This window comes from Carlito syrichta, unplaced genomic scaffold (assembly GCF_000164805.1).
Source record: "Carlito syrichta isolate Samal-C Ts95f unplaced genomic scaffold, Tarsius_syrichta-2.0.1 Scaffold309885, whole genome shotgun sequence".
Taxonomy (NCBI): domain Eukaryota; kingdom Metazoa; phylum Chordata; class Mammalia; order Primates; family Tarsiidae; genus Carlito; species Carlito syrichta.
Window position 1 is genome coordinate 227,699 of NW_007253981.1, and position 15,352 is coordinate 243,050.

Sequence of the window (15,352 nt, forward strand, 5' to 3'; positions counted from 1 at the left end):
TCTTTTTTTTTTTTTTTTATTTATTGTAGAGACGAGGTCTTGATAAGTTGCCTGGGCTGGTCTCACACCCACAGGCTCAGGCAATCCATTCACCTCTGCCTCCCAAAGTGCTGGGATTACAAGCTGAGCCACCAAGTCTAGTCAACATGAATTTTTAAAAGGTTGGATAACTGTGGTCATTTCTTTCTGGTAGGATTATGAATAATGTAAATGCTTTCCTATGTTCCTATTCAATAAATGTGAATTACTTTATAATCAGCAGGAAACAACCCACATCTAAGATGAAGAATTAAACAAAGGCATAAAATAGTCAACTATAACTTAGGTACATGCATGCCGAATATCCTGTCCTAAGCATGGGCATTGGACTCCCAAGTGGCCACAGACCTTTTTAGCCGAGTGTCTTTTATATATGGTTATTCAAAGGGCATAGGTGCATCTGCTTTATATTACACAAAATGATAGCACCTGAGATCTATTTTGGAGGTACCCAGTAGAAATGGAATTTTGTAATTAGACAGTTTTGTTTTAATTTTGCTCTCCCAATGACAGGCTAGTCCCTACTTTCCTGTAGAGTGCTGGTAGACACCTCTAAGGACTCCTTTGCCTTACCAGCTTCTTCCTGGGTCCAGACTCCATGTAGTATGCATATGGGTAGGTATACTGCAGGGTATATCGACACTGCAACAGGAGAGAAAAGAAGGGACGTATGCCTGTGATTCCAACCTACTTGCATCTCAGGTGGCTCTTACAATTCTTACCCTACCAAGCAAATTAGCCTGGCTCTCTAGGTATGAGCCTCAAAGAAATGAGACCAAGACAAATAGAGGATGAACTGGGGGAAGACATGGGGAAAACAAAGACTGCCATAGAACACCCAGAGTTTCATTTTCAAACTGATTTATTACCAGCAGCTGCCTCAATGGCGTTTCACTGTTGAGCAAGACATCAGAGTACACACATCTATCTCAGTAACTGTCCAAAGACAATCTCTTATTTTTCTTTGTGTGATGTATAGATGGGACAAAAGGAGAACCGAAAGGCTGTAGCACAGGCAGTGGAACATTTATCTTAGAAATCCCCTAGACATCTAGCAGAGAGTTGGGTTCTTGGTGGGTACAGCACAGAGATGTGGACCCTTAAGCAGAAGCATGCATGGCTGCGCAGGGTGTTGAAATCCCCCCCCCCACAGGGTCTCTCACCCTCAGAGGTCTGTACCTGACAGAGCCAGCACCAGGGACTAGAAGAATGTGGTAGATACCTTGGCCAAGAGCTTAGCAGCATTCTGTAGGTATTGCCAGTCGATCCATGTCCCTAGATTGTTCATGACCCTCTCCTGAATCTTTTCATGAATCCGCTGGTATGTCTGTGCCTCTAGCTGCAAGCTTTTGTTGTGGTTTTCCCACTACAGGGCACAGAATAAAGGAGAAAACTGCAGTAGTCCTGAGAAGTTGCAGAGGTCTACACAGTTCAGCAAAGACACCTTGTTGGTAGGGCATGGCTATAGACTCCTTTAGCTTATGGGGACTGTGTGTCCTTGAGAGAGCAAGAAAAGAGGTCTTCTTCTACCCATAATTTTTTTTTTTTTTTTGAGTTGGAGTCTCACCCGTCGTTCAGTCTGGTGGCAGTGGCACACTCACAGCCACCCCAAAGACAACCTGCTGGGCTCAGGAGATCTTTCCGCCTCAGTCTTCCAAATAGTTGGAACTATAGGTGTGCGCTACCATGCCCAGCTAATTTATTGATTGATTGACTGTAAAGATGAGATCTTGCCAAGTTGCCCAGTCTGCTCTTGAACTTGTAGCTCAGGCAATCCTCTCACCTCGGCTTCCCAAAGTGCTGGGATTATAGGCTTGAGCCACCACACCCAGCCCCATCCATACTTCTAATCTGTCCAGAGCAGCTGCCTGCCTGCCAGATCACTCTACCCCTCTGGGAAAATGGGACTCCAACCCTGAGAACTAAGCAAAGCTAGGTCCCTGATGGTCTGCTGTGCTAAGAGAACAAATGTGCTATATACTTTGGGCTTCTAAAGAGTCTCCCATGGAGAAACTGCTCTCTAAATCTGACTACAAAGATGGCACTGGACAAAAAAAGACTACCTGGTGGTCGTTCCCTGCCTGTCAATCCATCACCCAACCAAGGTCAGTACTAGGTCCTTCCCTGTGGGCTGGGACTGTCTTTTAGAGTCTGAAAGCCACATCTATGAAGGGGACTCAAAAAAAAACCACGGTATTATTTTTTGGAGGGCAGGCTCCTTAGAGGCTCTTCCCTCTAAGTGTTCTAGGAATCCATCAGCATGAGTATACCTGCTAGTATTGCTGTGAGAAGCTGCATTCGGCTTCAGTAAAAATTTTTTTGGCAATCCTTTCAACACGTCTGCCCATTTCACGATGGGTGATTTATAAGCCCACCTGCTTACACCACACTGAGTGTTCAGCAGTTTTTGACCCCTAAAATGGTATGACCCCCATGCTCCACCTTTCCTATTCACCAAATCTCACCCCAAGAGATTTTTCAGGCGTATTACAAATGGCGAATACTTTGAAGGTGACTGAAGCTTAAACACGTAAGAAGACAATTTTTTATAAATAAATTCTGGGGTTTTTTGATCCCTCTCATATAAAGGCAACACTCAGGCTACTATAAGAGCTCTATCCATTGACTTCTATGTGTACAGTCTGGCTCTATCAGTCCCTAGGAATCCCATCCCAACCAGTTAAGTGTAAGAAGCCTTGGTAGGAGAGAACACCTACCCTCTCAAAGTAGAATAAATACTTCTTGAGGGCTTCCCTGGCCTGGGCTTGCTGGCTCTGGTTGACAATGTCAGGATTCTCCTTATAACGACTGCATTCATAGTACTCACTGCCATGAGTCTTCCAATCTCCTAGACACATCCAGCAGAAGTCTGTACAGAACAGGGGAAGGGTCATTTATATCCAAAAAAGCAAACCCACATTCCTCCAAGGAATAGGCAAAGCAATGGGACAGACAGACCCTGATTCAAAGAGGTCACCTAAACAGAACTTCCCAAGGGTACCTCTTTCCAGAGGGAATGTGCATTTCTCATCCCTGTCACATCCCACTGCCTCTGTAGCCTGTCCTTACTGATATGAACAATAGCTTATGGATATTTTCCATTCCACGAGAACACGTGCTGTGTGCCTTATTAATTCAGCACAGGCAGATGCTGACTGGTCTGCTGTGTCAATGCCACTATGAGAAGCAGAAAGATATCCAACTGAGGCCCACTTGGTTGTCTAGAACATACATCATCTATACAAAATGCACTCCTATCTCTCCCACTCACAACTCTTGCCCCAAAAGTTTCCCGGGATTCACTCTCATAACTTTGCTTACTGACTTCCTTAAAAGGGATTGTATAAAGCTATAGGGAATTCAAAGCCAAACTCAGAGACCCAAAGGTTATTCAACTTCTCTCCTTCTGGGAATCTTCATTCAATAGTGGCAATACTGTCCTCTCCTTAGTGAAGCAGGTGTGCTTGCTACTGTTTTAAAGAATACATTCCTTAGGGTTGCCCACATAGGTGGTATAACTGTACAGCAAAACAAGGGAAGGTAGTTAACCCTGAGAATCAAGGGATATGGAGACTATGATTGGGGAGGGGCACACAAGGGTCTTCTTAGGCACTAGGAATGTGGTGAGTATAGGGGTATTTGTCATTCTTCTTTAAATGTATGTGTGTCTTTTGAGAGAGAGAGAGAGGGGCCCCACTGAGGAAATATACGCATGGCCCATCTTCATTCCACACTGCAGAATCACTGTTCCTGTCTAAGACCTTGCCAAATCTACCCTGATTACAGAGGACTCCTGAGAACAGCATTCACATGGGCTCTTACAAAGAGACACTCAGGGGCTCTTGGTCAGCATCAGAGTAGCAGTGTAAAAGACCTACTTGGACATATTTTCTACTTGAAAGGACTTTGTTTCTTCACTTGGCCTAATAGTAAGGAAAATAAAACCAACAGATTCTAAGCTATGTAAACTGTTTTTGAAAGGAGGTCTGAAAGGATAAATTAAAACCCCCTCTAGAAATCTCAAGGGAAAACTACTACTTTACTGCCTCTGGTAAAGGTATCTATAAGGTAGCACAGATAAGCCTATGCTACTTACCTGTCATAGCAAAAAGAATGAAAACAACACACTAAAATATTCTACTTGGATAACTGAGAATCATGGGGGTTATCCCAAGCTTGACTTCTGACTACATGTACCAGCAAGATGGCAGTGGGATTATAAAAAGGACCAAAAAATAAAAAGTAAATAAAAATCAAGAGCTATTTTATGCAAATATTGTGACTATAAGTGACTGAGGCTCCCCTTTGTTTTATCATTTCATTACAGAACTACTCACTAAAATAGCAATGGCAACCCAAGCACAAGAAACATAGGCCATGCCACTGAGCCTAATGCACCAAGCCTGGGACTCACCGTGTTTACATTTGGAGCATTGCTGTCAGAGGGAAACAGAAGAGAACATGTTAAGGGCATGTTGACCAAAGGCTTCATATCACACATGCAAAGTGTATAGGCTTCTGCTCACCATGTGATTGCAGCCTCCATTCTTCTCAATGCAGATGTTGCACTTGGGACACTGAGGAAACATAAGGGTGACATTAGGCGCATATACCATCAGGTCGGTTTTAAGACAAATTACACAAAGCTCCTGGCACCTGTGCCCAGTGGCTCACCATGCGAGCACTTCTGGGAGGAGCATCTCATTTAAATGTGGGAGGTTGCTGAAGCTGGAACAGCAATTCAAGAAAATAAGATCAGCATATTTGGCTTTGAAACACTTCAAGCACCATCTGCCCCTGCCATGAAGCTACTCAGATTAAGCACAGGCTAAATCAGTAGAAAGCCTGCCTGCTTGAAAGGGCTGCCAAGAAACACAAATGCTGCCACACTTGGATTAAGCCCTGGACAGTCCTGCCTGGACTTCTGCTTCCAAAAGAGGGCAAGGAAATTATCTCTTAAGCTCCTCTCATTTGAACGATGCTAGCAGCTGGGTACAGTGGCTCACACCTATAATCCCAGCACTTTGGGAAGTGGAGGTGAGAGGAATGCCTGAGTCCAGGGGTTCAAGACCAGCCTGGTCAACTTGGTGAGACCTCATCTCTACAACAGATCAAAAAGTTAGCCAGGCATGGTGGTGCACACCTGTGGTTCCAGCTACTTGGAAGGCTGAGGCGGAAGGATCGCCTGAGCCCAGCAAGCTGAGATTGTGGTGGCCATGAATGTGCCTCTGCATTCCAATCTGGTAAGAGAGTGAGACTCCTACTCAAAAAAAAAAAAAAACAAAAGAGAAAGAGAGAGAGAGATGCCAGTAACCTCAGGCAGCAAAGCAGAAACCAGCCTGATGCTGTGCTTCTCTCACTGCCATCAAGAAGACTATGCTTAATGATGTCATGGTCACAGCTGTGCTTTGTGAGTGCAGTGACTCAGTGAGTGACTGGCACAGGGTAAAGTAGCCCTTAGAGCTCACAGGCAATACTTTCCCATGGAAAGCTTCAATATGAGAACTGGGCAGGCTTGGGATTACATTACAGCCTTACTATTTATCCAGGTGTGGCTATTAACCACTTCCTACCCAGGGCTATCAAAGCCTGCTAAGTAGTCAATAAAAATTAGTTTTCTTCTAATTAGTTTCCCCCTTGGGGAAACTTCCCAGGCATTTAAAGTTTTAAAACGCACCTAGTGCATTTTATGATAAACTGGTACAACCTCTGCCGAATCTAGGTGAGGGTCTGCAGCCACTAGCAAGGATCCTGTGTAGCACTAAGAAGGGCAGTAACCATGACTTACATCTTTAGTGTGAGCACTAATGTAGTTGGCTGTTTCAGAGTCATCTGCACACTTCGTAAGCCATTTCCGGATCGTGGCACAGTCTGTGGGGGCGTGATACATCTGACGACACTTGAAACTTAAAATCGGAAAAACAAAAACCATTCAAATATTTATCAAGTCAGGGTTCCGTGTTTTAAATTTTCCTTTTGTCCAAGCCAACAGGTCATGAATTAGAGCTTTTCAAAGAGTAAAGTCACCTTTCAAGGCTTTTGTGACCTTGACATATTCAGAATTACACTGTAATACTGCATAAATGTATCTTCTCAACTTGAGCCCTTCTAAGATATGCTCTAATCTGCCCAAATAAAATAATTTGTGTGATGTCAAACCTTCTTGAAAGGCAGTCAAACACAGAGTTTAGCCTGTCAAAGAGCATGGTGAGGTGCTCTGAGAAGGGTCCTGGGGTTCCAACCTAAGGCAGGACTGAGATCCACTTCTGGGAGTCTCACCTCATCTTCCCTCCCAGCCAGATGTGCACACATGGATGTACAAATGCCAGAATCTGTGAAATCTGTAGGGGCATGACACATCTAATGACACCTTAAAATAGAAAATAAAAACACTCTAATACTCATTGGGCTGGCTCTCATGCTTTAAATTTCCCTTAAGTCTAAGACAACAGTCCTTTGTGGACAGCAAAGGCCCTCAGGCAGATAGCCAAACACATGTCCCAAGAAAATAAGTGCATGATGTGGGACACAAGGATGAAGAGCAACTACATTATGAGTCTTAATCTTTGGAGGGTCACAAGAATCCTTTAATAATGTCTTGAAAGGCAAGCATGTATGCACACATACATTTTCTATAAAGTTTCTCTGAGGTCCCACCATAAATCTTTTGGGGGAAATGGGATCAGGAGGACAGATCAGGGCCTAAATTATGTTTCTGTCACTTACTAGGTAGGTTTACCTTGCACCTTGATTTCTTCACTTAGAACATAAGGGTCATAAACAGCTGTGATAATGCAGGGAAAGCAATCAGGATAGTGCCTGCCACCTGGTAATCCTTGCATAAACTTCAGTTATTCCCATAATATCTACTGAATGGAGTGAATCTCAAGTAGACATAGAATATATCTGTGAATTAGTTTTAAAGGCTATGACAGAGACAGATTAAAACGTTATAGCTTTCTAACACAGTAACATGTAAATTAACAGTGCAGGTAGATACCTATCTATAAAATCTCTGGGTCATGAGTTTTAGTAGTATAAACCTTAACACACTGTCCAAGAAACTGTATCATTCTTTGTCTTCAGATTGAGCATTTATCAAACCCTGTGGAACATGAAATGTTAGGCACAAACCTGCCCACCTAGAGCAGTTGCTCTTTGGGTTCAGAGACCCTGCCTCTTTTAGCCCTGTCCTCATACTAAGCAACAGCAGTGGTGCTTTGGAGCACCAGGAATGAGCCTAGGGCTGTTCAGCACCCACACTCACTCTTACCAGAAGACCTCATTGCACCGATTGCACTGTACTCGGCGAGCTCTAGGCTCCTGTACCCGAATAACCATGGGGCAGTCTGCACCAGGGCAAAGCTGGAGCTGGTAATGACTCTGTGAACACACCAAGGGGGAAACAATGAGGACATTCCTTAATTGCTATCTCCAAATTAGACCCTCCTCCCCAAGGGCTCACACACCTTCTGTTCTTCCAGCTGATGACATATCAAGGAGCTATATGAATTTAGGATGGGTATCATGAAGACCACACATTAGCCAGATATTTCAGAGAACCTCTGAATATTTAACGTAAGCCAGGTGGCAATTCACTAAAATGATCTAAAGGTATATGACAAAATATATTACAAAATAATTGTGCCTGATGTAATGGTTTGCGCCTATAATCCTCGCTACTTGGGAGACTGAGGCATGAGGATCGCTTGAGCCCAGGAGTTTGAGGATATAGTAAGCTATGGTGGGTCACTGCACTCTAGCCTGGGCAACAGAGCAAGACTCCATTTCTTTCTTTTCTTTTCTTTTTTTTAAAATTGGAGTCTCACTCTGTCACCCAGACTGGAGTGCAGTGGCACGCTCCCGACCGCTGCAGTCTCGACCTGCTGGGCTCCAGTGATCCTTCCGCCTCAGCCTTCCAAGTTGCCGGAACTACAGGCGCACGCTACCACATCCGGCTAATTTTTGATTTATTGTAGAGACGAGGTCTTGCCACGTGCAAGACTCCATTTCTAAATAAACAAACAGAATTGTATCCATGAGATGAAAGTACATGTGAACCAGGGCTGGAAAGGCACACAGCCCAGTTAGTTGTGCAAAAAATAGCTCTGAGGATCACTACCAAAGGCAGCAAACAGTACAAAGAATGAGGCTGCCTGTTTATCCTGCAGCACATGCATGAAGAAAACCCAGACCACAAATCAATCTAATAAGCTTAGGCATAAAAGGCAAAGACAAAGCCAGGTGTGGTGGCTCACGACTGTAATCCCAGCACTTTGAAGGCGGAGGCAAGAAGACTGCCTGAGCTCAAGAGTTTGAGACCAGTCTGGGCAACATGGCAAGAACTTGTCTCTACAATAAATAAAAAAATCAGCCGGGTGTGGTGGTGTATGCCTGTGATTCCAGCTACTTGGAAGGTTGAGGCGAAAGGATCACCTGAGCCCAGCAGGTTGAGGCTGGGATGGCGGAGAGTGCGCCACTGCACTCCAGCCTGGGCGACAGAGTGAGACTCTGACTCAAAAAAAAAGAGACAAAAATGAAAACGATGTGACATGAAATCAGCAAGCCTGGGCAGGTAGCCCAATAGAGGAAAAGGACTCCAAGACTGACCATGCTAGAATCCTGGACAAGTTTTCTCATTGCTCAAAAAGAAATATCCCTTCTTTGTGCTGAATCTACACAGTAAACCAACTGGGACTCCTGAAATATACCTGACTTGTATTCATCCCCTAACATAAAATAGCTTGTTTAAGCAACTATGTGTAAGGTGGAAATGTCTATTCATTCTATGGAAGAGAAAGCCAAGACTCAGGGAGGTAAAATTATGGGTCAATGGTCACAAAGCAAGGAGGCAACAGACCTGGGTTTCATACAATGGTTTATGACTCCAGGCCTATGCTCTTCACTGACATTCTAGTGACTTTCCAACTTTTTTAAAGCCACAGAGCTCTCTCTTCAAACAACAGCAGCACCTAATGGCAGCCTAGTTTATAAAGTAACTGTGATGACCAACTGATGGAAGGTAGACCCAGGAAAACAGAGGGCAGGAGAAAGGCTGGCCATACCTCCACGTAGTCCCTGAAGAGGTAGCGCCTATATTTGTCTCTTAATTCTTCATTGGGAAGCAAAGGAAACACAAAGTCCTCTGGTGTACGGAGTGGACAGTCTTGAGCCATACAAGAGACTCCTGTTGAACAAAGACAACCTGATGGACAACTGTATTCTAGAAGACACAATATGCTTGCTCACCAGGTTTAACCAACAAATCCAGATTCCATATAAGAAATCTTTGAAGCAATTTATTCAAAGAAGAGAACAGAGAAATTAACATATTTTCAGTGATGCAACTAAAGTATCCAAACTATGTATACACATATATCACCAACAGCACCACCACTAACTAACAAAATCATTTTTAAAATCCTTACATAGGGTTACTGACTAACAATTTAGTATTGTGGTGCTTAATATTATATGTATGTGATTATCACCAATTGTGGTATTTTGCAGATATTATTTAATGCAATGCTAATTAGTTTTAATACCAAGTCATAGTATAACAAATACTCTTATAACTAATCATCAAATTTGATTTGTACTATACCACCTAAATAGCAGCAAACTAAGGATGTTTCTGAGTTATGGCTGCCATTTAGAGAATCAAGATAAGGTAGGCAGCTTAAAGCATTGCTCTCTCAAAAGGTGAGAGAAGATAACCTTGCATTTATACCAACATTTACAATGTCATCTTTAATTTTCTCACTTTGCTGAGGACTGGGGAAAACACTGCCATTGTTTAGAGTGATGTGCTGGGAAACCACAAGTTCTGACAATAAAAATCTCAAATCAGGCCCAGAAGAAAACACTCAGTTTACATGAATACATGAAAAGTCAGAGTCGAAGATACACACTTCATGCTAGCCTTTTACAAGTTTTGTGGCAGACTCACCCACACCCACGCCGTCCTTGACAAGTACTGAGCAGTGCTGCTCCCAGCAGCTGCGGCAAAACTGGTGCTGACAGGCCAGAGAGAGTAGGTTTTCCTTCCGCACAAACTGCATACATACTGCGCAGTGGTGAGGAGGATGGGCTATGGGGACCTGGAGAGAGGTAGAGTCAAAAAGGAGGCTTAAATTCAGGAGGCCACAGGGTGCCTCATGCATTTAGGTGCATGGGAGGCGATCCTCAACCTGCAACAAGTATCAGAGCTCAATTGCAATGTGTGAACTCTGAGTCCTAATGGTGCTAAGCAGAAAGTATACACCAGGAAGGCTTCCTGAAAGAGGTGGCAGCTAAGCTGGGCTTGCAGAATCACTAGGATTCAGAGAGGCAGAGAAAGGCTGAAATGAGAACTTACAGTGGTTTATAATGTCAGACTGAAAAACTGAAGATTTCAGAATTGTCAAGGTCCTTAGATATCATTTAGTCTAACTTCTTTTTAGAGGTTATCAGTTTCTTTTATAAACTGTCCCCATTCAGCACAGCACAGCTGCTACTCACAAGAACTACAGACTACAAAGGTTCTTCGAGGCTGGGTCCATAAAGCTTCTAAAAGCCAACATTTCAGTTTTACTCGTCAAGGACAGTGATTTTTCCTTATCAATATACCCAAAGAACAGTTTTTACCAAGTTACAACTCATCCGTAATACACCAGAGATGTCACATGTAATTAATTTAGAGAGATGGGAAAGACCTACTAGGGAAGGAACTCTTCTAGGATGTGGGCAAAAATAGCATAAAGCATGAATTCCAGAATCCACACCAGGCTATATAAATGGCAAGCATAGACAATCTGGGGACTCTGGCCAAAACCACAAACCAGTGGAGAGGTCCACTTACAAGTTTACATTTGATTCTTTTTAGTTTACTGGGAATACAAAAACCAAGTTGAGGAAAAAAACTGAACTCTCACGTTTATCTAGTATGCTTCTGGAAACCTTTTCCCTAAGAGGCTGCAGAAATTATGTGGTAACCTGAGCCCCAATTCTCCTTCCCAAGAACTCTTTTTACATGGCCCTTATTCAAAAAATAGTCAACAAATATTCACTGAACTCCTAGATATACAAGAAACTGCTATGCATTGTTGTAGTTTCTATGGTGAGGGAGGCAAAACTATGACTTAATCACTATAATATACAATTCAAAGTTTATAACCATAACTAGACGAGGTTTAGAAGAGACTGATCACAGGAGACAGGCTTTATAAAAGAGGATGCTTGAATTTGGGTCTTTAAAAGTGAATTCCATTCCTATAAGCAAAGATGGGGGACAAAGTCTGAACATTCCAGGCCAGGGAAGGCACAAACAGAATCAAAGAGGTATGCAGTGATCACAGGAACACCAAGACACTCAGAAGGAATGGAGTACAGGTTGTAAGTAAAGAGAGAAAGGTGAGGCTGGAGAGGGTCCAAGGACAGGAAATGATTTACTCCCTATCTACAAGGAAACTTTTCAAACTATCACAGAAGATTTAGGCCAATACTGGAACAAATACTGTGGGTAGGCTGTACTATAGATAAAGCAAAGATGGTTCTCAGTGACACTGCAAATCATAGCAAGAGCCATGGGCATGAGAAGAAGCCTCATTCAAGGAGCAGACACTCACATGTTTTGATGGATTAGGCTGAACTCGAGCCTCAACGAGCAGCTGAGCGGAATTGGACTTGTATCTACAAAACAAAAAAGCAGAAATAAAGGGAATCAGAAACTAAAGACATTTTACCTCTGAAAAATAACAGGACAGACTATCACAAGTTGTAGTCACACTGAAGTGTCTTTGTCTCTAATTACCTTCTCACAGAACCAATCTGCCCTTTACTTTAGTCCAGAGATGTTTTCTTAAGACAGAAAATGCAAAATAAAAAGAAAAGATCTTGATAAAGTTTGCTACATTAAAAAACCTTGGTTCATCAGAAGACACCATAAAGTGAAAAGCCAAGCCATAAACTGGAAGATAATTATATATATATATATAGCAAAGGATTCATATTTAGAACAAACAAAAACTCCTAAAAATCCCATTTGGAAAGACAAAACAACTCAATAAAAAAATGGCAAAAGACTTAACAGGCAAATCAAGGAAGAGGCAGCACAAATGGTCTTCAAACATATGAAAAGATGTTCAATTTCCTTAATAGTCTAGGACACTGAAAGTAAAAACAATCAGATAACACTTATACCCACCATATCACAAAACTTTAAGTCTTAACAATATCGGGTACACTGATATACTACTGCTGGGAGTGTAAAGTGGTACAACCACTTTGGAAAACAACCTGGCATTATCTAGTAAAACTGAAGATGTACATAAGCTACACCCCAGTGATTCACTCTCTATACTTAACCTTAGAAAACTTATGAGACACCCAGGAGTCACCTACAAGAGTTTTTAGAGCTGCATTATTTTAACAGCAAAAGACTAAAAACTCAGAAATGTTTTTTAATGGGAAGATGAATAAATATCTTTTAACAGAAGGATGACATAAAATGCAACCATGTTAATTTTAAAAGTTGGAAAACATGTATAGCATAATTCCATATCTATAAAGTTCCAAAACATACATATAATCTGAGAATAAACAAGAAAATGATCAACACTGAGTTCAAGACACTGGTTGTCTTGGAGAGGAAGGAAGGAAGGAAGGAAGGAAGGAAGGAAGGAAGGAAAGAAGGAAGGAAGGAAGGGAGTGTGGCCAGGCAGGGACTGCCACCAGTAGCCTCTGAGTAAGGATCAGGCGGTTGCTTATTTGGATGGTTTCTTATTTCAGTTTCTTATTTGGTTTCTTCTTATTATTATTTTTCTTTATTTCAATAGCTTTAGAGGGTAAAAGTAAATTTTTGGTTACTTTTTTTACTTTTTAAAACTTACATACATCACATACAAACTCTAAAAAAGTAAAGATCTTGGCCAGGTGTGGTGGCTCAAGTCTGTAATCCTAGCACTTTGGGAGGCCAAGGCGAGAAGATTGATCAAGCCCAGGGGTTCGAGACCAGCCTGGGCAACTTGGTGATACCAAGTTTCTACAATAAATCAGAAAAATTAGCTTGGCGTGGTGGCATGTGCCTGTAGTTCCAGCTACTTGGAAGGCAGAGGTGGAAGGATCATCTGAACCCAAAGGGTTGAGGCTGCAGTGCCCATGAGCATGCCATTACAAACTCAAGCTTGGGCAACAGAGTGAGACTCCAACTAAAAAAATAAAATAAAAACAATAAAAAATGAAAATAAAAAAGTAAAGATCTCTTCCATAATATAAATATTTTAAGCCAGGCGTGGTAGCTCACACCTCTAATCCCAGCACTTCGGGAGGCGGAAGTGAGAGGATTGCCTGAGCCCAAGCATTTGAGACCAGCTTGGGCAACTTGAGGAGACCTTGCTCTACAATAAATAAAAAAAAATCAGCTGGGCATGGAGGCATGTGCCTGTAGTTCTAGCTACTTGGAAGGCTGTTGCAGAAGGATCGCCTGAGTCCAGCAGGTGGAAGCTGTGGTGACTGTGGGCGTGCCACTGCACTCCAGCCTGGGCAACAGAGACTCTGACTCAAAAACAAAAATAATAAAAATGTAATTACAGCCGGGCTCAGTGGCTCAGCCTGTAATCCCAGTGCTTTGGGAAGCTGAGGTGAGATTACCTGAGCTCGCGGGTTCGAGACCTACCTGGGCAACTTGGTGAGACCACATCTCTACAATAAAATAAAAAATTAGCCAGGTGTGGTAACGCACACCTGTAGTTTCAGTTACTTGAAAGGCTGAGGCGGAAGGATCACCGGAGCCCAGCAAGTCAAGGCTGCGGTGACCGGGAGCGTGCCACTGCACTCTAGTCTGGGTGACAGAATGAGACTCCAACTCAAAAAAAAAAAAAAAAAAAAAGTAATTACATCCTGGAATGAAGTATGGCATAAATGCAGTAAGAAATAAAAACATCAGCTGGGCACAGTGGCTCATGCCTGTAATCCCAGCACTTAGGGAGAATGAGGCAGAGGATGGCTTGAGCCCAGGAGTTCAAGACTAGCCTGGGTAACATAGCGAGACCTTGTCTCTACAAAAAATAAAAATAAATAAATAAAAACACCATGTCTCCAGTGCCCAATAAATAAATAAAAACAGCCAGGCTTGGTGGCTCAGCCTGTAATCCCGCGCTTTGGGAGGCTGAGGTGAGTGAATTGCCTGAGCCCGCAGGTTCGAGACCTACCTGGGCAACTTGGCAAGACCTCATCTCTACAATAAATCAAAAATCAGCCGGGCGTGGTAGCGCGCGCCTGTAGTTCCAGCTACTCGGAAGGCTGAGACGGAAGGATCGCCGGAGCCCACCAGGTTGAGGCTGCGGTGGCCGGAAGCGGCCACTGCAACTCCAATCTGGACAACAGAGTGAGACTCCAACTCAAAAAAAAATAATAATAAATAAATAAAAACAAAATAATCATGTGACAATAAAAGTGCCACACAAAGCCAAGGTAAACAAATTTCCAAGATACCAGGAATTAGAGCAAGAAAAAATTATGTCTCATCTATATGACTTCCTAACCCTTTTTAGTCATAATGCTTTCTTCAATTATCCGTATTCAGGGTTCCATTTTGTTCCCAGTTCCAACACTAGCATTCCAAATATTTTTAGCCATCCAAATCTCTACTGAGTTATGCTGAAGAATCTGGATAGTGAGAGAGACCCCATTACCAAAACCTATGCGGTTGCAGGGTTTTGAGGACTGGTAACAATGTGGAGACAATAGAAATTCATCTGGGCCGGGCTCGGTAGCTCAGCCTGTAATCCCAGCACTTTGGAAGACTGGGCGAAAGGATTGCCTGAGCCCGCGGGTTCGAGATCAGCATGGGCAACTTGGCGAGATCTTGTCTCTACAATAAATCAAAAATTAGGCATGGTAGCACGTGCCTGTAGTTTTGGCTACTTGAAAGGTTGAGGTGGAAGGAATGCTGGAGCCCAGCGGGTTGATGCTGGGGTGCTTTGGGTGTGCCACTGCACTCCAGCCAGCGACAGAGTAAGACTCCCAACTCAAAAAAAAAAAGTTGGTTAAAAAAAAAAGAAATTCATATGCAATTCTATCTAAATGTATTCAGCTCTCGAACATAAAGCATGAGAGTGCAGTTAGTGAATCAGGAACTCATTTGCCCTTTGCTGATGGTTTTGAGCTGCATCAGCTAGTATGGCCATCCCAGTTCTGTTTAGCCTGGTGAAGGAAAGGCATAACTATCCTCTCTAGAGAAATAAAATAAAATCACATCATAAGCTGGGCTCGGTGGCTCAGCCTGTAATCCTGCGCCTTTGGGAGGCTGAGATGAGTGAATTGCCTGAGCCCG

General features: G+C 42.9%; 1 protein-coding gene across 1 annotated transcript in view; it reads right to left on the reverse strand.

Moving 5' to 3' along the window:
- The window catches only part of ARIH2 (ariadne RBR E3 ubiquitin protein ligase 2), a 60,765-nt gene that overhangs the window by 2,407 nt on the left and 43,006 nt on the right, over positions 1 to 15,352 (reverse strand). The window contains exons 5-14 of the mRNA XM_008068156.2: positions 11,646 to 11,709; positions 9,989 to 10,139; positions 9,105 to 9,226; positions 7,313 to 7,422; positions 5,828 to 5,945; positions 4,566 to 4,616; positions 4,454 to 4,475; positions 2,757 to 2,908; positions 1,262 to 1,405; positions 613 to 681 (exon numbers count right to left, since the gene is read on the reverse strand). Of these exons, the coding sequence (XP_008066347.1) occupies positions 613 to 681; positions 1,262 to 1,405; positions 2,757 to 2,908; positions 4,454 to 4,475; positions 4,566 to 4,616; positions 5,828 to 5,945; positions 7,313 to 7,422; positions 9,105 to 9,226; positions 9,989 to 10,139; positions 11,646 to 11,709 (1,003 nt within the window). The remainder of the gene's footprint in view (positions 1 to 612; positions 682 to 1,261; positions 1,406 to 2,756; positions 2,909 to 4,453; positions 4,476 to 4,565; positions 4,617 to 5,827; positions 5,946 to 7,312; positions 7,423 to 9,104; positions 9,227 to 9,988; positions 10,140 to 11,645; positions 11,710 to 15,352) is intronic.